This window comes from Orussus abietinus, unplaced genomic scaffold (genome assembly GCF_000612105.2).
Source record: "Orussus abietinus isolate OABI.00-Male unplaced genomic scaffold, Oabi_2.0 scaffold15, whole genome shotgun sequence".
In the NCBI taxonomy this organism is placed as follows: domain Eukaryota; kingdom Metazoa; phylum Arthropoda; class Insecta; order Hymenoptera; family Orussidae; genus Orussus; species Orussus abietinus.
The window spans coordinates 403,695-426,394 of record NW_019396010.1 but is presented as its reverse complement, the minus strand read 5'-3'; the positions used below and the strand labels follow the sequence as shown (position 1 = coordinate 426,394).

The 22,700-nt window shown below is 51.4% G+C and overlaps 1 protein-coding gene across 1 annotated transcript in view; it reads left to right on the top strand.

Annotated features, from left to right (window-relative positions):
• The window catches only part of LOC105696360 (microtubule-associated protein futsch), a 36,667-nt gene extending 19,449 nt beyond the window's left edge, over positions 1–17,218 (top strand). The window contains exons 7-8 of the mRNA XM_023434462.1: positions 2–16,757; positions 16,917–17,218. Coding sequence (XP_023290230.1) covers positions 2–16,757; positions 16,917–17,086 — 16,926 coding nt within the window. The 3' untranslated portion in view covers positions 17,087–17,218. The remainder of the gene's footprint in view (position 1; positions 16,758–16,916) is intronic.
• The last annotated feature ends 5,482 nt before the right edge of the window (positions 17,219–22,700 follow it).

The window sequence follows — 22,700 nt, the reverse complement described above, 5'->3', positions numbered from 1 at the left end:
GGAGAGAAGACAAGCCACCTCGCCTGACGGCGACAAGGACATCGACCCTCTGATCCTGAACCTGACGGACATCGGCCAGGAGATGATGGTCAACCTGCGACACATAAGCCTACGGGCCCACCCTTGTTATAGGGACCCCGAGCCGATCAACCTATACCACAAAGTGGGGCACGGCACCCTGGACATGTACGTCCTGAGCCCCAACAAGGACAGCAGGGAAGTCAGGGAGTTCCTGGCGAAATGGCAAGCTTCGGACTCGAAGCTGTTCGCGGGCTCCCACAGGAAGGACTCGAACGTGGTGACGTTCCCGATCCAGAACCTGGTGTCGATCTGCGCTCTGCTCGTGTGGCAACCGGCGAACCCCGAAGACACGATCACGAGGATCCTGTTCCCAGGAAGTACTCCCCAGAGTAAGATCTTCGAGGGCTTCGAGCGCCTAAAGCATCTGGACCTGCTGAAGCACCCGGTCTGCTCGGCGAAGAGCCTCTCGCCATCGACGTCCCTGATGACCCTGAAGGAGAAGAGCACGAAGCAGAAGCTAGGGATCATCGAGAAGGAGTCGAAGAAAATCGAGCCGAAGAAGGAGAAGAAGGAGCACGAGAAGCCGACGAAAGTGGAGGATACTCCCCCGAAATCGACCCCACCAGCTACGACGACCCCGGTCATCCCGACCTCCAAGCCCCAACAAACGGCCAAGGTGGACCTGAAGACGAAGAAGGTGGCCGACAATAAGAAGATCGAGACCGAGGCGAAGGAGAGCAAGAAGATAGAGAAGGAGCTCAAGGAGATCAAGGAGAAGAAAGAAGCGAAGAAGGACGCCGTCAAGGTGGAGAAGCCCGAAAAAGAGGAGGTGAAGAAGTCCGAAGCGAGCAAGGTCGACCTAGAAAAGACTGCCCCGAGTAAGGAAGCCAAGCCCACGAAGCCGGAGCCGAAGAAGAAGTTCGAGACGAAGGAGACAAAGCCCCCGGCGAAGGTCTCCAAGGTGGAGGCGCCCTCGAAGGCGATCTCGAAGAGCCAGGAAAAGAAGGCAAAGCCGGCCGAAAAGAAGGAGATCGTCAAGTCCTCGCCGACGACCCCGAAGAAGACGCTGAACGGCGCGGCCACGAAGACGGAGATCTCGAAGACGGTGAAATCCGCTCCGACGACGAAGTCCATTACAAAATCCACCACTATTCCTCCTGCCAAGAGCGCAAAGGATGCGAACAATCGCAAGGTGGTCGAACAGAAGAATATCGAGATGTCGACGGCGACCACGGCGAAGGTGCCGAAGCCAAAGCCAGCGGAAAGGAAGCCGATCAGTCGCAGGACGAAGCCGGTGAGTCCTAGCAAGCCGAGGTTGCCCGGAAGTCCGTCAAAATCCACGAGGAGCACGCCAACGACGTCGGTAAAATCCGACAAGGACGGCGTCATCAGGAAAGTCAAAGGAGAGAGAGGAACGGCGGACTCTTCCACGGTATCGACCCCATCGGCGATAGAACCCGAAACTGCAGTGAAGTTGTCCGAGAAGAGCCTGACAGAGAAGTCGGAGGACCTCTCCCTAGACTCGATAGAGAGCAAGGTCCTGGCGGATTTGAAGGAGGAGCGAGAAGTGGTCGAAGAGATCGAGGCGGTTCTGAACAAGGCGGAGAGGATAGAGGGGACAAGGAAGGACCACCTTGAGGGCGAGGATGAAACCACCGGTGAGGCCACCGACAGAAAAGAGGAGGACGCGACCGAGGAGGACGTGACCGCGGAAATCGAGGATGCGCCGAAGAAGGACGACTTCCGAAAGGAGAGCCAGGAGCTGACGGAAGAGGAGGAGTACTTGATCGTGGAGAAGGAGGAGGTGTATACGGAGGACTCCGCTCTGAGTGGAGACAGCGAGCAGAAGCACGTCCTGGACAAGGCGGAGTCGGAAAAGGCGAAGGCCCCAGAGGACGAGAAGGACCTCGCCAAGGAGGAGGAAAAGGAGGAGGTGGAGGAAAAGGAGAAGGACGAGATTCCCGAGAAGAAACTGGAGCTGCTGGATCGCGAGGACGCCGGGAAGAGGTCGGTGGACCTGACCCCGGAACACAAGGAACAGCTGGACGAGGAGATGAAAGGCATCATCGCCTCGGCCACCGAGGTGGTCCAGAAACAGGAGGAGAAGGACGACGGGTCCTCCGGGAAGAAGGACAGCGAGGACGCGACCAAGGAGCCCTCCAGCTTGAGTCCCGACAAGCTGGACTCCTCCGAGAAGAAGACGACTGATACGGACGCCAAGCCGGAGGTTGACCAGAAGGACCATCCCCAAGAAAAAATGGAGGAGTCCCAGGAAAGAATCTCTACCTTGGAATCCGGAGCCACGACCACGGCTCCGACGCTTCCCGAGGACGAGAGGATCCCCTTGGACGAGATCAAGGAGGACCTCGACGAGAAGCACGCGAAGGAGGAGGTCAAAGAGAAGGACGTGCCCAAGGCCAAGCCGGTCGTTCCCCAGACGGTGCCGATCACGCCCAAACCTGAGGTTAAGGTCTTCGACGTGCGACCCGGAGTCCAGGTTCTTCAGCGCGAGATCGTGAAGACCCCGGACGAGGTGGCCGATCTGCCGGTCCACGAAGAGGTGGATCCGAAACTGTATCAGATGGGAGAGTACGAGAAGGATAAGGAGGAGAAGGTGGTCCACGAGGCGAAGGAGATCCCGACACTTCCCGTCAAGGAGAGTCCTTCCCCTCTCGCGGAACCTGCGACAACTTTAACGAAGGAACCACCCGCACCACCTGCGAAGGAACCACCTGCACCACCTGCGAAGGAACCACCTGCACCACTTGCGAAGGAACTACCTGCGCCACTTGCGAAGGAACCACCTACTCCTACTGCGAAGGAACCACCAACACCTACGGCAAAGGAACCACCTACACCTACCGCAAAACAACCACCTACACCTACCGCAAAGGAACCACCTACACCTACCGCAAAGGAACCACCTACACCTACTGCGAAGGAACCACCGACACCCACCGCAAAAGAGCAGAAAGGCGTCTTCGGGTTCTTCGGCAAGGTCGCCGACAAGTTCGAGAAGGGAATCGACAAACTCACCGGTAAATCCAAGAAGGACGTCGATAAGGACGCCGACGACAAGTCCTCTTCAAAGTCCAGCTCTCCCAAGGAGCCCAAGCCACAGGAGAAGGCTGTCCTAGAAGAGGTCGACGTCGACAAGATGTTCCCAAAAGTGGGGAAGGTCAGCGAGAAGGCGGAAACCTTCGAGCAGGTCGAACCGAAAGTGACCGAGGTCAAGGTGGCTGCCATTAAGGACACGGCAGCGTTTATCCACGAGGAGATCAAGGATACCAAGAGAATTAGCATCCCCGACGTGGAGCCGAAAATCATCGACGATCGTCGCGGTGGTGGCGAGGAGGTCGAGGATGCCCAACTCGAAGAAGAGCTCCCCGTGAGGACGGAGCCTTATACCGTCCCAGGACAAGTGTACAAGGACGAAGAGGCCATCGAGGACGCGGAGGACGTGGAGGCATTGCTGGAAGAGGCCTCGAGGAAGTTCAAGACCGTCAAGGACAGCCTGAGGGACTCCTTGGAGTCCTTGGAGGAGAGGATCGAGGAGGAACAGCTGGCAAAACTTGACGAAGTTGCTCCCGTTAAGGATACCGTCAAGGATACCCTTACCGGAGTAGCCGAGAGGCTGGAGGAGATCAAGGACACGAAGGAGCCGGAGAAGGTGACGTTCGACATCCCCAAGGTAGAGGACGAGGAGGACCTCGAAGAATACACGGGTCCTATAAGGGACGTCAAGGAAGCGGTTCGCGACGTCGGTGAGGTCCTTGCTGGCACCGCAGGGATAGAACTCGACGAGAAACCCAAGGACGTTATTGAGATCGTCAAGAAGGTTGCCGAGGTCCTGAAGGAAGACGACTTTCTCCTGGATAAACTGCCTCGAGCGGAGGAGAAAAAGGAAGTGGAGAAACCTTCACTCGAAGATCAACCGAAAGAGGAAGGTAAGTTACTCGAAGAAAAGGTCGAGGAGCCCGAGATCAAGCCGAAGGTAGGTCTCGAGGAGATCGTCATCCCGAAGAAGGTCGGCGTCACGGAAGAACTGCCTCCCCAGGAAGAGATCGAAGAGATGCTGACTACGGAACCGTCCAAAGAACTCGTTCCCTTCGAAAAGGCGGATGGCGTCGAGGTTCACGAAGAGCCCTGCGTTAAGGTCGTCAAGGATAAAGAGATCGAAAAAATTTCACCGATCAAGGAGAAGGTGGACCTGGAAGGACCTAAGGAAATTTGCGACGACATCCTGAAGGACGAGCCAGTTTGCAGAGCCAAGCGAAGCCTTGCCCCAGAGGATGCCGAAGAAGATGCCAAAGAGGACGCTGGAAAGGTGGACGTGATGGACGCGGGCCTGGAAAAGGTGTGCACGAAGAAGGAGGCGATCTCTCCCAGGATCAGCGACGAGGAAAAGGAAGAGGGAGAAATAGAAGAACCCGAAATCGTCCTTGAGCAAAAGCTCTCTCCGGGCAAGGCCGAACTCGTCACCGTGACTCCAGGGTCTACCCCGACCTCGCCCAAATTTACATCGGAAAAACTTCCCGAAGTGGACCTTGAAGAATCCATGATCCAGAAAGCCTCCAGCTTCTCGCCCGAAGTGGCAAACATCCTAAACACTGTAGGAACTGTGGAGGAGGTCGTGGAAAAATTGGTGACATTGAAGAGTTCTCGCATCACAGTGGAGATAATCGAGTACATCGTGATCGTTCGTCGAGTCTCCAGGGAGCAAGTAATTCACATAATCGAAGAAATAATCCTGAAGAAGGGCATCCCTCGCGAGAGCATCGTGGACGATGTCGACATCCTAAAGATAGAGGAGCCGATCTCTCCGCAGAAGAGAGCGGAGGTCGAGGAGTACGTCGTGAACAATTTTATCAACAGAGGGAAGCGAATCACTTTTGACCTCCTGGAGGAGATCTCGCTCCTGAAAATTGTTCCCAGATCCGCGGTCCTGCTTATCATCGAGGACATGATCCTGAAGAGAAAGATCTCCAGAGAGTCCCTCTTGGATCTCGAAGAGGAGGCGAAGCCCGAAGAGGTCCAAAAGGTGAAAGAAGTGGAGTTCTTCGACAGGAAAGAGTCGATCGGAGAACAGGTCCCGAGTAAAGTTTCAGGTCCGCGAGAGTCTCCCGAAGAGACAATCGAGGTCAAGGACGAGCCCCAGGACGAGGCCCCGAGGCTCGAGGACTTTAGGCACGTGAACGGTAAGGATGTCGAGGAGGAGAGTCTGATTGACGGATTCGTTAGTATTCCATCCAAGGACACGGTGAACGCCTTCTTGCAGGAAAAGAGGAGGCTTTCCGTTGAAGCTTTGCAAGAGGGGGCCAAAAAGTTGTCACCGACCCCGAAGGACGAAAAGGTCCACCCCGAGGTGACGGAGGTCGCGGTCGCCGACGACTTCGAGGCAGTCGAGCAGGAATACAAGGTAGGGGATGTAACCGCGACTGCGAGCCCCGGAGTGGCTGCAGATGTCGAGAAAAAGGCTGAGGAAGTCCCTGAAGAGGACCTCGAAGTTGACGTCAGCGTCGAGGCCGAGGAGAAATTCGTGAAAGAAATTGCGGGCAAGCCCGAGGAGGCCAAAAAGGTACCGAGTCCCGATGCCAAGGAAGAGGACAAATTCGAAGAGGATGCCGAAGGTAAGACGACGACCTCGGAGGTGTCCGAGGTCCTCGACGCCACGGAGAAGTACTTGGACGAGGCCAAGGAGAAGGTCGTCGACATCAAGGAGGAAGTAAAATCGTTGATATCAGGATTAGAGGGTCCTGTGACCGAGGCGAAGGATGAGGTCAAGGAAGCGATAGAGGAAGCTCAAGAGAGACTCGGTGCAGTATTGGATAAGGTCGTGGGCACCGTGGTGGAACCTCTCCTCGGAAAACGCGAATCCATATCCGAGGACTTGAAGATTAAGGATGAAGAGGGGAGGGAGGAACTGGAAAAGAAAATCGATGAGATATCAGAGGACGAGTCCAGGGATAGGATCAGTGACTCCGAAGAGAAGATCAAGGACGACGCGAAGGAGAAGGTCGAAGTTGCCGAGGACCTCGTTGAAGACGAGGCCAAGGAGAAGGTGGCGATCGCCGAGGAAAAGAAGGAGAAAGTCCCCGAAATTCCTGTTCCCGAGGAGAAGGAAGAAGTAAAAGAACATCTCGAAGAGAAACCTGCAGCTCCGAAGGAGGAGATTAAACCCATTGACGTGGAAGCCCTGGTACCGGAAAAGGAGGAAAAGCCAACAAAGGACGAAAAGGACAAACCTACAATTTCACCCGAGCCTAAAGTAGTCGAAGACGTAAAACCAGGTGACGATCAGAAGGTCGAGGTTCCTCAAGTTCTCGAAAAAACTGAAGTGACTCCTCAGGTGGCCGCGGCACCTGTTCCTATTTCACCTGAAACGAAGCTGGCTGATGCTACGGGTCGTACAGGAGGATTACCCGAAGAAGAGATGATAAAGGAGAAGGCGGCACCGAAGACCGAAGAAAAGCCGGAGCCCAAAGAGACGGCAGAGCCAAAAGTGGAGGACAAACCCGAAGCCAAACCCGAAGAATCTACAGATAAGGCTCCCCAAAAGGATCTCGAGCCAACGGTCCCTAAAGAGGATAAAGTAGAAGATGATAAAATTGATAAGCCCGATAAGGACGACGGGGTTGTTCGCCGGATGCTGGTGACAGCGACCAGCGAAGATGGCGGCCAGGAAACCGAGATCTGCACGAGTGGGTCGATCACGTTTACAAAGTCTGTCACCCCTGAAGACTCCCTCAAGGAGGTGTCCGTCAAGTCCACTCCAGAACGCGATTCCTTGATACTGGATAAGGATTCGCTGCACTCTGGACGCAGCACCCCCGAAAAAGACAGCATCTCCGAGAAGTCCTTGCCGGGAGCCAAGGATGTCGGCAAGATCAGCCCCGAAGACAGCCTCGATAAATCGCCAATCGACCGGCGAGACTCGCCGGACCTTGAAGACAGCCTAGAAAAGCCTGAAAAAGATAAGGAACCCCAGGAGCAAGAAAGGAGACCCTCTGAAAAATCCGCCGATGTGTCCCTCGAGGACAGCAAATCCCTAGAAAAGCCTATCGAAAAGGAGGAGAAGGCTGAAGGGAAAATCCTGGAAGCGAAGAAGGACGAGACTGCGGATAAATCTCTCGACAAGGAGCCCGAGAAGCCAGAGGTCCTGGAAATCTCGAAAACTGCGGAAGCGGAAAAAATCGACAAGGAAAAATCGCCAGTCAAGGAGAAAATTGAGGAAGCGAAGACCCTGAAGACTCCAGAATCCGCTCGCTCGGAAGACGCGTCTCCGACCGAGACAATTTTCGCTAAATCGCCGACTGAGAAGTTGGAATTTTATTCACCGACTGGGGAGCAAGAAGTGGTAGAAAAATCTCTGCCGAAAGAAAGTGTCGCCGACTTGTCGAAATTGCCGATTGCTGAAAAGAAGGAGGCGAAGCCCGACGAAGCTAAAGCCGACATCGCTGATTCCAAAGCCGAAGAGAAGAAAGTCTCCCCCATCAAGGAAGAAAAAACCGAAGTCGTTCCCGAAGTTACTGAAAAACCAATTTTATCCGAAGTGATAAAAGAAGACACTTCTCCGAAGGAGGCAATAAGTGCCAAAGAATCCCCAGAAGCCAAACTACCGGAAGAGGTTGTCGAAGAAAAGGAGAAATCCAGATCGCCTAGCATCATCAGCGAAGCGGCAGAAAAGGAAGTTGATAAATCCAGATCCCCGAGTATTATCAGCGATAAGGATACTAAAGAACCAATCGACGGAGCAAAATCCCCGACTATCAGCGTGGAGAAGGCAGAAGGTGTTATCCCAGATGAGAAAGTTCCTGACAAATCAAGATCGCCAAGTATTGCTGGTGATAAACTCGATGGAAGCAAATCGCCCAGTATCGCTGGTGACCAGGTAGATGACAAGGAATCAGTAAAATCAGCGGCTTCCAGCATCGTCAGCGAAAAAGCAGATGAGAAGGAAGAAATTGCTAGGTCAAAATCCCCAAGCATTGCTGGTGATAAACCTGAAGATAAAGAATTGGACGTGAAGTCTCGCGCGTCAAGCATTGTCAGTGACAAAGGCGCCGAGAAAGAGCCAGTTGACAGATCGAAGTCGCCAAGCATTGCTGGTGATAAACCCGAAGAGAAGGAACATATTGACAGGTCAAAATCGCCAAGCATTGCTGGTGATAAATCCGAAGATAAAGAACTGGACGTAAAGTCTCGCGCGTCAAGCATTGTCAGTGACAAAGGCGCCGAGAAAGAGCCAGTTGACAGATCGAAGTCGCCAAGCATTGCTGGTGATAAACCCGAAGAGAAGGAACAAATTGACAGATCGAAGTCACCGAGCATTGCTGGTGATAAACCGGAAGAGAAAGAACCAATTGACGGATCAAAATCACCAAGCATTGCTGGTGACAAACCCGAAGACAAAGATCTAGCAGTCCGATCTCGAGCATCCAGCGTCGTAAGCGATAAACTGGAAACTAAGGAACCAGCCGATAGGTCGAAGTCCCCAAGCATTGCTGGCGACAAGGCGGAGGATAAGGAATCAATCGATAGGTCAAAGTCACCGAGTATCGCCGACGACAAACCCGACGATAAGGAACCAATCGGTAGGTCCAAATCACCGAGCATTACCAGCGAGAAAGCCGACGAAAAGGAACCACTCGACGGGTCAAAGTCCCCGGATATTGCCGGGGATAAACCAGAAGATAAAGAACCTATTTCAAAATCACGAGCTTCGAGTATAGTAAGTGACAAGGTAGAAGACAAGGAGCCAATCGATAGATCGAAGTCTCCAAGCATCGCTGGCGATAAAGTCGAGGATAAAGAAATTATCAGATCACGAACATCCAGCATTGTAAGCGATAAACCAGAAGAAAAAGAGCCAACCGATACCCTGAAATCGCCAACCATCGCTGGTGAAAAAATCGATGATAAGGAACAGATCGACAGGTCGAAGTCACCGAGCATTGCGGGGGATGTACCCGAAGACAAGGAATCAATCGACAAATCGAGATCACCGAGCATCATCAGTAAACCAGAAGAGAAGGAGCCCATCGTTCCCGTACGGCCGTCCAGCATCATCAGCGATAAGGATGATAAACCCGAAGAACCTGAGCGATCAAAGTCGCCTAGCATTGCCAGTGATAAGGCCGAAGATAAGGAATCGGTCACCAAATCGAGACAACCCAGTATCATCAGTGATAAAGGGGACGAAAAGGAGTTGGATCGATCGAAGTCTCCCAGCATTGCTGAAGACAAGTCCGAGGCTAAGGAAGCCAGGTCTCCAAGCATTGCTGGTGATAAACCCGAAGACCAAGAGTCAGTAATTAAATCCAGAGCGTCTAGCGTCGTCAGTGAAAAAGCTGAAGAAAAGGAAGGAGTCGATGGATCGAAATCACCGAGCATTGTTGGTGATAAACCAGTCGAAATAAAATCTCCAGCATCCAGCGTGGGCAGTGATAAAGCCGACGATAAGGACGCTGCAAAGGTGTCGGAGCCACCAAGCATTGTCGATGAAAAAATTGCTGAGCCAATTTCCAAATCCCGATCACCGAGCATCGTGAGTGACAAACCGGAAGAGAAGGAACCCGCGACAGGTGAAAAATCACCAAGTATTGCTGATGATAAACTCCAGGAGCCCGAAATTATCGAGAAGTCAAGATCGCCGAGTGTCCATAGCGAAAAGGCAGCGGAGACAGTAGACAAGGCCAGATCTCCAAGCATCGTCAGTGATAAGGAATCTCCTGATAAATCTCTGGATAAAATAAGCCCTACCGGTACCGTTGCCGAAGAGGCAGAAAAATCACCTGACAAATCCGTTCCCGATAAGACCAGCGACGTGTCGGAAGATAAATCCCGTTCTCCAAGTATCGCTGGCGATAAAATTACTGAAACCGAGGTGGTTGAAAAATCACCAGATAAATCTCGCTCAGCCAGTATCGTCAGCGATAAAGTAGAGGAGAAAGGGTTGAAGAGTCCCGAGCAATTGTCAAAGTCGCCAAGTGTGACTAGCGAAAAAGGATCCATTGAAAAATCAGCGGACATTTCGAAATCACCGAGTATAGTGAGCGACGTCATCGATGACGATGCTTCGCGAGTACAGAAATCGATAGCCGAAGATATCGATGCCAAAGGTCTCCTTGAAAAACCTGAAGACAGATCGAGGGCCTCCAGTGTTGCTAGCGATAAAGTGGAAGAGAAGGAATCAGCGAAATCATCGAAAGCTCCAAGCGTTGCCGGAGATAGAATCGATGACAAGGAGGAGAGTGCCAAGAGTGATAAACCCGATGACAGTAAATCTCCCGATAAGGAGTTGACCGTCAAATCCAGATCAGCGAGCATCGTCAGTGATAAACCTGTCTCTCCAGTTCCTAGTGATAAAGTTGATGATAAGGAATCTGCGGAAAAGTCAAGGTCTCCCAGCATTATCAGCGACAAGGCGGAAGAAAAACCGGACATGTCGAAGTCCCCAAGTATAGTCAGCGACAAGCTCGTCTCTCCTGTCCCTAGTGATAAAGCCGATGATAAGGAATCTGCGGAAAAATCAAAGTCACCTAGCATTAGCAGCGACAAACCAATTTCTCCAGTCCCTAGCGAGAAAGCAGACGATAAGGAACCTGCGGAAAAATCAAGGTCACCTAGTATTATCAGTGACAAACCAATTTCTCCAGTCCCTAGCGAGAAAGCAGACGATAAGGAACCTGCGGAAAAATCAAGGTCACCTAGTATTATCAGCGACAAACCAATTTCTCCAGTCCCTAGCGAGAAAGCAGACGATAAGGAACCTACAGAAAAATCAAGGTCACCTAGTATTATCAGCGACAAACCAATTTCTCCAGTCCCTAGCGAGAAGGCAGACGATAAGGAACCTGCGGAAAAATCAAGATCACCGAGCATTATCAGCGACAAACCTGTTTCTCCAGTTCCTAGCGAGAAAGCTGACGACAAAGAGTTAGCATTAAAATCGAGGTCTCCTAGTATCATAAGCGAGAAACCCGTATCGCCAGTTCCTAGCGAGAAAATTGATGATAAGGAACCGGCAGTGCACTCAAGGTCTCCCAGCATTATCAGTGATAAAGCCGAAGAAAAACCGGATGGGTCGAAATCCCCAAGCATCGCCAGCGATAAGCCCGTATCTCCAGTTCCTAGCGAGAAAGCTGACGATAAGGAGCCAGCAACAAAATCAAGATCAGTTAGCATTATCAGCGACAAACCCATTTCTCCGGTTCCTAGTGAAAAAGTTGATGATAAGGAATCGGCAGTGCAGTCAAGGTCTCCCAGCATTATCAGTGATAAAGCCGAAGAAAAACAGGATGGGTCAAAATCCCCGAGCATCGCCAGCGATAAGCCCGTATCTCCAATTCCTAGCGAGAAAGCTGATGATAAGGAGCCAGCACCAAAATCAAGATCACCTAGCATTATCAGCGACAAACCCATTTCTCCGGATCCTAGTGAAAAAGTTGATGATAAGGAACCGGCAGTACGGTCAAGGTCTCCCAGCATTATCAGTGATAAAGCCGAAGAAAAACCGGATCGGTCGAAATCCCCGAGCATCGCCAGCGATAAGCCCGTATCTCCAGTTCCTAGCGAGAAAGCTGACGATAAGGAGCCAGGAACAAAATCAAGATCAGCTAGTATTATCAGTGACAAACCCGTTTCTCCGGTTCCTAGCGAAAAAGCCGACGATAAGGAACCCGCGACAAAGTCAAGGTCTCCGAGTATTATCAGTGACAAATTGGAAGACAAGGAACAAGTGGACAGATCAAAATCCCCGAGCATAGCCAGCGATAAACCTGTATCTCCAGTTTCCAGTGAGAAGGCCGATGATAAGGAAGCTGCGATAAAATCAAGGTCGGCTAGTATCGTTAGTGATAAAATTGAAGAAAAAGAACAAGTGGATACGTCAAAATCCCCGAGCATTGCTGGTGATAAAGTCGAGGACAAAGAGTCCATCGCGAAGTCTTCAACGCCCAGTATCGTCAGTGATAAATCAGAAGAGAAGGAGCAAACTGATAAGGCAAAATCACCGAGCATTGCTGGTGATAAGCTTGAAGAACACATTGAGGAATCGAGATCAAGGTCGGCGAGCGTTGTGAGTGGAAAGGGTTCCATCAGTCCCCCGAAGCCTGAATCCAGATCACCCAGCATAGTCGATGATAAGACGGAGGCGAAGGAACAGGTCGACGGAACGAAATCTCCGATTTCTGAAGATAAAGACGATAAGGTCACTGATAAATCCCGATCGGCAAGCATCGTCAGTGAAAAAGCGCCGGAAATCGAGACAGCTCGCGAATCTCGGTCTCCCAGCATCGCTGCTGATAAACCTGCCGACAAAGAAGCCGCAAGGTCCAGATCATCGAGCATCATTAGTGACAAAGAAGCAGATAAATCCGCTGATAAACCTAAGTCGCCTGCCGAGCAGGACTCGGCTCCAAAATCGGAGGCGAAATCCTCTCCCGAGGTCGCCGATAAAACCGAAAAGACTGTCCAACCTCCTTCCGAGCTAATCTGTGATAAAAAGAAGTCGATCAGCGAAGATAAGATAGAAATCGACGGAGAGAAGAAAGCAAGTCCGAAACTGGATGAACCGAAGTCGTCCGTCCTCTCCAATGGCGAAACCGACCACGTAACCGCGGTCGAGGACGAAAAGGACGAAGTTTCTTCAAGTGCGACCAAGTCCAAGTCCCCGGAAGAAGTTCCTCAGGCCAAGTCTTCGGCAACCGAAGCGGAAAAGGATAAGCGCAAGGACTCGACGGCAGAGGTCGAGGACGACAGGACCCCGAAAGATGGCCGATCTCGATCGCACAGTCTTTTCGACACTGGCGAAAAAACACCTCTAGGACGATCCAGAGCTGCGAGTTTGTTCGAGGATAAAGTCCCTGAGAAACTGGCTCTCCTGGAAGGTGTCAAGGATGTCTTCGACAGGAGCATCGCTGATAAAATTCTAGAAGAAAAAGACGAGTCCAGGTCCCAAGCTGGGTCTAGAAAGGTGAGTCTCCATGAAGAAGAGTCAGTTCGCAAGGACTCCGTCTCTTCGAGAAGAGCCAGCGAAGTGGTCCCCAAGGATGCGGACTCCAGGAAGAGTTCCATCAGTTCCCAAGCCAAAAAAGAGCCCGAAGTCACGTCCGCCAGACGGGAGGAGATCGAGAAGTACATAATCGACGAGTTCCTGATGAAGAAGAAGAAGATCACCATCAAGCTGCTCGAAGATATCCTGACGAAGATGGGGGTGAGCAAGTGGATCATCGTGGAGATCATCGAGAAGATCATCGTGACCAGAAAGATCCCACGAGAGTCGATCATCGAGGACGAGTCCGTGATGCAGGTGGAAGATGCTGAAGAGGAACCCGAAGACGACCTGAAAGACGAGGAAACGATTGAAAAGGACTCCGTCGTTACTTCCCGAAGAGGCAGCGAGGTCCTCAAGGACTCAAGCTCCAGAAGAAGCTCCATCGGCTCCCAAGCGGAGGAGGTGGAAAAATACATAGTCGAGGAGTTCCTCACGAAGAAGAGGAAAATCTCCATGGAGCTGCTCGAGGAGATCCTGACGAAGATGGGAGTGAGCAAGACGGTGATTATCCAGATCATCCAGAGGATCATTCTGACGAGGAAAATCCCGCGAGAGGCAATCCTCGAGGACGAGTCATTAATCTTGGCGGCAGAAATCGAGAAGAAAATTGCCGAGGCCGCCGCCACCAGAACCCCCGATCCTAGTCCAGATTCTGGAACGCCAGGATCGGAGAAATCCACCAGAGGAAGTCCCGAACGTCCCGAGCCCAGGATCGAGGAGGAAGTGTCGATCAGCGAGGTTCAGCGCTCGGAGATCGAGAAGTTCATCGTCGAGGAATATTTTGCGAAGTCACGAAGGATCACCGAGGAGGTCCTGGACGAGATCGTGAAAGTGAAGTCGCTCCCACGGTACATCATCGTGGAGATCATCGTGGAGACGATGGCGAAGAGAGCCCACAGGCCGTCCATGGTGGACGAGAGCATCCTGAGGCCCGAAGACCACGAGGACTACTTCAGCGAGGCCTTTGGCAAGTCGGTCGACGACAAGTTCCAGGACGTAACAGGAAAATCCACCCCGGAGATATCCTCCGCGAAGGAGCGCACCGTCGACGTGTCCGGGAAATCCACCCCCGACGCGAAGTCCTCGCTCCTATCCGAAAGACTTTCCGATAAATCAGGATACTCGTCCCCGGACATCCGTCAATTCGACGACTCCTCGAAAAGTATTCCGGACTACAGGACGGATTACGAGAGCCAGTTCCACAAGGCGTTCGTCGAGGGGATGACGGAGATGAGGACGACGCACATCACGACGTTGTCCGGGAAGTCGACTCCAGATTTAGGAAGAGGTGGAACCCCAGAAGTCGCAGGACCACCGGAAACATCCGATTCGACGACGACCATCCAGAAAGGAGCCGAGGACGTCATCGAGAAGACGAAAACGGAAGAGGAGGAGGACGAGGAAGAGTCCCAGGTGATCAAGATCACCAGGAAGCACGTGGTGGTCGAGCAGGAGGAGCCGGAGGTGGTGACGAAGGTGATCAAACGAGAGGTCCTTGTCGAGGACGACGCTGAAGCAGGGGGACCGGAGACGGTGAAGAGAATCGTGAGCCTGGAGGGCATCCCCGAGATCACGGAGACGGTGACCACGAGGACCACCAGAACGATCATTACGGAGGAGGTTTCGGAGCCCAGACCAACGGGGTCCGAAATAGAGAAGCCAGAACTGATCACCAGGGTGATCTCCGGCGAAGGGATGCCGGAGCTCGCGGAGACCATCACGAGGACCACGAAGACGGTGGTCTCGGATGCCGGGCCGGAGTACGTGACCAAGATCATCAGCAGAGAGGGCACCCCGGAGATCGGAAAGTCCGGGGACGTGAAGAGGATCGTGACGACGGTGACGACGGTGACGGGTCCCGGAGGCGAGGTGATCACGAAAAAAGACGTCGAAGAGAGTAGCGACGCCCTGGCCAGCGAGGATCTCCTGGAGAAGCTGATAGACTCGTCCCAGGTGGAGCGAATCGCCGGCAAGATCACTCCAGAGTCAAGGACCTCGGAAGAGAGATTCGTCAGCGAGACTCCGGAAGGTTTGAAAACAGAGGAGATCATTAAGCGCACCGTGACAACGGTGACCTCGACCTCGGGCACCTCGTCCCCGGACGTGAAGACGTACTTCGACTCCGGCAAGTCCACGCCGGATCCGAAGGACAAGTCCGAGGGTCCGAAGGACTCCGCGGGAAAAATCGAGAAACCGGAGTCCTCCTCTCCCCAGATTCGCGATTTGATCTCCGACGACAAGAGCTACTCCGGGAAGTCCTCTCCGGACGTGTCCCTACCGAAGGACATCGTTTTCAGCGGCTCAACGGGTAAATCCACCCCCGAAGTGCCGATGTCGCCGCTGATAAGAGACGGGGCTGCGGTGCAGCCTCACTTATCGGGGAGGTCCACCCCCGACAGAAAGTCTGAGGGCAGGTCGTCAACGGCCACTCCCGAAGGGTTCCGGTCCGGAGATGTCATAAGAACCATCGTGACCACCACGAGGACCATCTCTGAGGAGGGAGAGATTATCACGACCACGATGGAGGTAACGGAGGCGACGAACGAGAAGGGGGAGATCGTGATCTTGGAAGAGAAGACGGACGTGAAGGTAGACGACAGACTGCCCGGCAAGGAGGCGCAGGAGTCCGTCATCGAGGGCATGAAGGCCTCGGAGGATCCGAAGAGGACCTCCAGTTCCAGTTCCGGCGTCCCTAGCGAAAAGGTGGAACCGACGAGTCCTAGAAGCGACTCCCCCATGTCCACCGCTTCTCGCTACGAAAGCTCCTCTCAACCAACGTCTTCAGCAAAGGACTCGAAAAAGCCGGTGGAGTTCTCCACGGCAGCCATGAGCAGCAGCGTCTACGGAGAATTGCCTCTGGAACCGCCCGAGACGTCCTTCGGGGCGCCCAAGAGCAGCGAGCCCATCCCCATCCAGGGCGACTTCTCCTTCAAGAAGTTCACTGTGGAAAAGGAGTTCGCCGGGGGGTACATCGGCAAGTCGGACCCGAAGAAGTACGTCGACGAGGCCGACCTGGACTTCGACAAGGCCCTGATGGAGAAGGACGCCAAAGTGGAAGCCGGAGCCGCAGGAGTCACCAATGGTGGCTTGGGTCAGGGTCTCTCGGCGGACCCGAAGAAGTCTTCGACCGACGCGAAGGACTCGAAGGACTCGAAGAGCGACCCCAAGAAGGATCCTCTGGACGGCTGGGGATCTCCTCTGGGTCTGCCCTCTCCGGAACCGCCCAGGAAGTTCAATCTCCGCAACGCAAACCAGTCCGGCAGCTCCGGGGACTTTACCCCGGACAGCTTGAACTTTGACTTGAACGACTGGGGCGAGCCTCTGCGTCTGCCCTCGCCTGCCCCCCTCGCAAACGAGGTCTCCAACAAGGGCTCACCCGGAACCCCGAAGAAGGAGCGCAAGCAGCCCAAGAGGGTCGTCTCGGAGAATCTGAAGAACAAGAAGAGGTCCGAAAGCCCCAACAAGATCGACAAGAAGTCGAAAGACTCGAAGAACAAGGTTCAGCCGGTTTACGTCGACCTGACCTATGTTCCACATCACGGGAACTCGTATTACACCTCGTTGGAGTTCTTCAAGAGGGTCCGTGCAAGGTATTACGTCTTCAGCGGCACCGAACCCAGTCGGGAGGTCTACGACGCTTTGCTCGAGGCGAAGAAGACCTGGGAGGACAAGGATTTGGGTAAGTTTGGACAGTCGAACAAATATACCCCTTTCTTTTTCATTCTTAGAGAATATTTCGGGAACACCCCGGGGGAAAGCGATTTATAAATACGAAACCGTGTCGCTGGAAACTACGTAGATTTTACTACAGGAGAAAAATCCGTGGTATTATTCGCAGAGGTGACCATGATCCCGACCTACGACACGGACACCCTGGGCTACTGGGTCGCGGACAACGAGGAGGCCCTCGCGGCCAACCACATCGACCTCTCGCCTTCGGCCTCGAGGTGCACGATCAACCTCCAGGACCACGAGACCAGTTGCAGCGCCTACAGGCTCGAGTTCTAGGGATTGGCGGCCTGCTCAGCCGTCATAGTCGAGTTCTGAGCCGCGAACGGACTCCAGCCCAACCCCCGAGAGGACCTTTCGTAGGTCAGGGTCGGTCCCGGCCCGTGGCTCTCTTCGCATCCGGCGCCGATTTGCCCGGATTGGGGCCGGATCCGCTGGCGGTTCCCCTCAGGGTCGCCCTTGAGTTCGAAAGTCGGAAAGAAAGGACCCAGGGCCCCCTGATCGGGATCAGGGACCTGGCTCCTCTGGAAAGGCAAACCTGGCTGGACGTCCAGGTACGGTTGAGGTGAAAGAGGAAGATCCCTTCAGGGGGGGTCCAGGAGCGACCCTGAGGAGCCCTCGCGCTTCTTTGAGTCGCGGCTCGGGATCGGGCCCTTGTACTTTAGAGAGATTATTTATTTAGGATTTTCAAATTCCCGGAAGCAATGTAACGAGGACTCGAAGAGTCCACTCTTCGACCCATCCTTAACCTCTGGCTCGTCCAAAGCGCAAATCGAATTGCCGAAACGACGGCCGCGGCTCTGACGGCGCCAGGTACCGATAATATACCTGGGATCGATAAGCGGCATTGGATTTCAATGCCAGGATATCGCGGCGAAGGTCGAGGTTAAGGGTGGATCCTCGTTAAGGACGCGTCTCCTTTGAGAGATGTACAGAGAGGTCGACGGAGCGAGAGGTCGACCCAGGCAGCGATAACTCGGAAACGTCTAGTGATAACGACCCGACAGGGTCGGGAAACGTCCCAACGCGAGAATTAGTCCTTGCCAAAAGGAGAAAAAAAAATGTAACGCAAAGGCGACATTCCGCCTAGAACTTAAAAAATTCCCGGAAACAAAGGACGTACGAGGAAAAGAAAATCAAATTACTCCGGATTAGTGGTCTCCTCGACCTCAAAAGTAAGAAGTAAATGTCCTTTCTCGAAAGTAAATCCATAGATATCCCGCGACCACGGGCAGAAGGATAGCCGAAAAAGTGGTCCTGCGTTAAGAGAGTACGAAAAAAAAAGAAAGGGAGAACACGTGAAAACTCGAAAAAAATTATAGCGAACCGAGTGGCACCTACGTCGCCAGAAATATCCATCCAAGGTGGACGATGTCCGTACACCTAAAAAAAGAGAAAAAAAAAATGGTATTTAATTCCGCCCGATTCCCCGATGGTCCCGGAGGCCGAGTCCTGCAGGAAGGTCCTTCGGTCCCAGCTTCCACCGGGACCGCTCTTCGAGATCTCCTTTCGTCCGGGATTCTTCTTTATTTTTTATTCTTTCTTGCAAAGGACCGGACTCCTGGAGCGAGTCCTGGCCTCGGGGCCATCGGGACTCCCTTGGGCCTCTCCTAGGACGAGAGAAAGAGGAGTAGGAAACCAATTACGCAGAAAATTACGCGAAAAAGAAGGGGAGAAGTGGAACTCGGAATTGCGACGACGGTGGCTCTTTCCTTTGGTTTTCGTTCCCCTCCTTTTTTATGACGTACTAGCGAGTAGCCAGACAGAGGGCGACCGAACTTTTGTACTTAGTCCTTTCGCCGGCATTTTCGATATCGTCGTCCGAAAGTGCGGGGAGGGTCGAAACTCGAGAACACGATATACGTCGCCGGTCCCCACGGATCTCGGGCGTCGCGACGTCAAAAGTGGGGAAAAAAGAATTCCAAGTGAGAACCTAAAGACAGAGAGAGACCTTCGTTTTTACTTCTACGTACACGTACCTTTTTTTCATTATTCGCCCGAATTTCTCTGGGAATCTCGGTTCGGCTTGCTGGCTCCCTTCGGTTCCTCGTATCCGCCGTTTCCTGGTTTCCCGCACCCCCCCGCGAAGAAAAGAGTGCGCACGATAACGCGTTATCACCTCGCCGGTACCGTCTCTTTTAATTACCTCCCTGTTTCCCCCGCGTTTCTTTCTTCTTCTCGATTGTCCCCTGTTAATCATTCTGGATCTCGTGGATCGCGATCTCGCATGAGCTTGCCTCTCGTTGAAGCACGGATTTTTATCATATACGCAGATAGTTAGTACGTACCTAGAGATTTTAATGCGCGGTCGGGTGCGCGAAGAGGCGCGACGTCTCCTCGCGGATTCTCTGCGTATTATATACGTGCGCTTTCGGTGCGTTCTTTAGATCGTTGACGACGACGACCACGCGCGGAGATTACGTTATGCTACCTAGTGCCCTACGTTCAATTGCACGTGTATAGTATATATTTATATACATATATATACATATTTATTTATAGCGCCGGGAAGAACGCGCCCCTCTTCGCGCGCGCCGACTCGCGCGGCCGCTTGAATGTTCGAGCTAATATAATTAATATTAAACAACGCCGCCGGCATAACGCGATATATTAATTTTTTCCCAACGCCGAAGGACTCCCCGATGGCGAGAAAAAATCCACAGGGGCGCGTGATTATTCCTTTGAGTTTAATTTAATTATTGAAGCGAAGCGGTGTGATAGGGCGCGGGGTATCTCGCTATGCGGACGTCGTCGTGCAAGTGGGATGATAAGGGGTGATAAGGGGAGAGGAGAGAAGAGAGGAAGTGATGGAAAGTATGTCATTGTTGTAGAGGATAAGGATAATCCTCCACGGTCGGGAAACGTCGAGGAATATCTTTATCGGGGAGAAATAGGGGATCGATCGCGCCGATGATTATTGATAACGGATCGTCAAGGGGCCTCGATAAGCCCGGATGGTGAGAGAATCGCAAAATGGAGGATTTCTAACGAGTAAGTTTTTCTACCGCCTGTTTTTTGTCCCGCGAATCGCTTCTTTCGAAATTCCCCGCGAGTCGAGTTATCGCGCTCTTATCATTTCCCAATATCCTGAGGTGATTGTAGAGTCTGTATTTATTTCTCTTCTTTTTACGCTTCCGGCCGTACACACCAGGTACTATACACACTCTACGTACATACATCTATACATATTATATACATACACGCGCGTGCACGACCACTCTCGTTTATGCTTAAGTTGACACGCTAAGTGATATCCTACTTTAATAGATATATAATATATATATTATATATTCTATGCGTATTATATATAATATATATATATACTTTTTAATAGAGTGCCGGTGATTTATGAATGACTATAATTGCGATGCAGAGTAAGCGAAACTTCGCCCGACTCGAGTGAACGAATCGCTATGAACAAACTAATGCAGTAAAAATTATGTACGTATATACATAGATACATACATCCTCGCGTAAACGCGAACACCGATGGAACGTTATCAGCCGTCGTTATCACCAAGGATCGTTGTATGGCTTTTAATTAAAAATAGATCGATGTACCTACGTACGCGACACTTTGTCATTAAAAATGGTACTTCGAGTCGGGGCACTTGCTGGGCATGTTACCCCTCACGAAATACCGCAATTACATTGGATTTCAAGCTGGGGGTGATAACGATTACGCGGAGTATGTACCTGTGTATCTATGTATTATTTATTGTAACGAGAGATTGCGCAGGAGGCAAACGATTTAAATGGGAGAGGAGAGTAAAAGAAAAAAAAAAATATATATAAAATGACCAGCTATTTAGGTAGGATGTTAAAATTATGAAATTAAAGTAAATTAATGATCGATGGGTACCAAGAGGGAGCCGGGGGGTGGCGCGGCCGAAGGGGACGGGAGATGCGGAGCAGAACTTATTATATTATGCTGATAAATTTAACAAAGATTTAATGAAATTAGGAACGAGCTTTCATGGGAGATATTTAGGGAAGATGCGAATGGTGCGAGAGAAAGAGAGAGAGAGGAAGGGTATTCAAGAGAAAGAGATAAGAACGCTGATATGGTAAGGATGCTACACCTGTACGAACCCCCGAATATCGCGGTGCGTCGGGGGTGGGGACGATGAAGTGGGAACCCTTTAAATTTGTCATTGTTAACCGGGATTATTGTTAAAAGTCGTAAGGAAAATGGATAATAATATGTACGTGCAGGGGGACGCAAAGACACAACGACTTGAGATCGCGGAAGCGACAGCCTAAGCAGATTTAACTTCGGCTTAAGTGGATTTTCAACCGACAGTATTTTTGCAATGATAACTCGATAATTTGTTGGTAACTTTCTTATTTCATCCGTATCATTAATCTGTAAAAGCAGAGACAAGTGGATGTGTTTCCTTTTTGTTATATTTGATAGCGGGGTGTTGTTTTTATGGAATTGTTGGTTTACGGGAGAATCTAGTCAAACATCGTAGAAGACTATTGCTCTAATTATCATCTAGTCAATTGAGATTTCTCTTCCCGACCCTTCATGGTTCCCATCCCCCGAGATGTGGCGACGCAACGCATTTTCGAGTGACGAATTAAAAACTTACAGTGGAGTGTTCATGGTGCTATGATTATTATTATAGAAATAACAATGTTATGCTCTATATGATAAAAATAATAATATAATAAAGTATACACTATACCTTAGAAGGAAAAACAAAAAAAAAAGAGAGAGAGAGCGAAACGAGGAGAAGAAATTGGAGCCACGACTTTTGGTTGCTAATATTGCCTTTGTTTCCTGCACGTGCCCTACAAATACAGAAGTAACTTCTGTAGACTAAGTAATTAAATGCCACTACCTATCGAATGAACGAATAAACTTGGATATGTATGGAAGACAAATAAAATTGCTGGAAAATTAAGGCCTGGCCAGAGATCAGTTGGGAGATCGCGCGATCTTTCGTGAGGGGTCCATGACTTTTCAGCTGGTTTTCGTGCTGCCCAGGCGTCGGCGAATTTTTTTAGCAACTGCGACCACAGGACCTGGACGAGGAAGGTTCTTCTCTTCAAATTGATCTCTCGAGCGAGTGGCTGCGATTTTTTTCATATCGGAATATCCGTATTACCCATTCGCTATTGCAGGGCCAATTAGACTCGTCCTCCCCTCCGGTACCTTTCTTCGTGGAGGGCATCTGAGAAGTCTCATCGTAAATTCTGTAATGGTAATGAAGAAGACGTCGAAGAACCCAGTCACGGACAACCAGGAGGGCAACCGTAAGGACGAGGACGCCGCAGACACGAGAGAAGGAGCTGATGTCAAGACCAGACAATTTGTTAATATTCTTTTAAACGACCTCGTGAACTTATGTACTTGCGGTACCTGAAGTATAATGAACTGTAAAATAATGAATGCAATAAAGCAATTTATTGAACAATAACAATGAGTATGTTTAATTAAACGAGCCTGTCTAGCGAAACCTCCAATCGCCTATTCCTGATCCTTGAAAATCACTCGTGCCACCTCTTCGGTTATCCTATGATCCTGTTACGTATCGGAAATTTCACCCCTAAAATTTTTGCCCGGGAGAAATTTCGTGCCACCTCCTCGGTTATCCTATGATCCTGTTACAAATCGAAAATTTCAACCCCTAAAATTTATGCCCGGGAGGAGCTCCGTGCCACCTCCTCGGTTATCCTATGTTCCTGTTACAAATCGGAAATTTCAATCCGCTGCTTTTCTCGTTTCTTCAGCTTGAGACCTTGTTTTTTGGCGTCCTCGTCCTCACGGTTGACTTCCTGGTTGTCCTGGTTATCCGTGGCTGGGTTCTTCGACGTCTTCTTCGTTACCGTACAGAACCCTGTTAGAGAAACCTCGAAAATGTCAAAGCTAACTTACGAGGAGGAA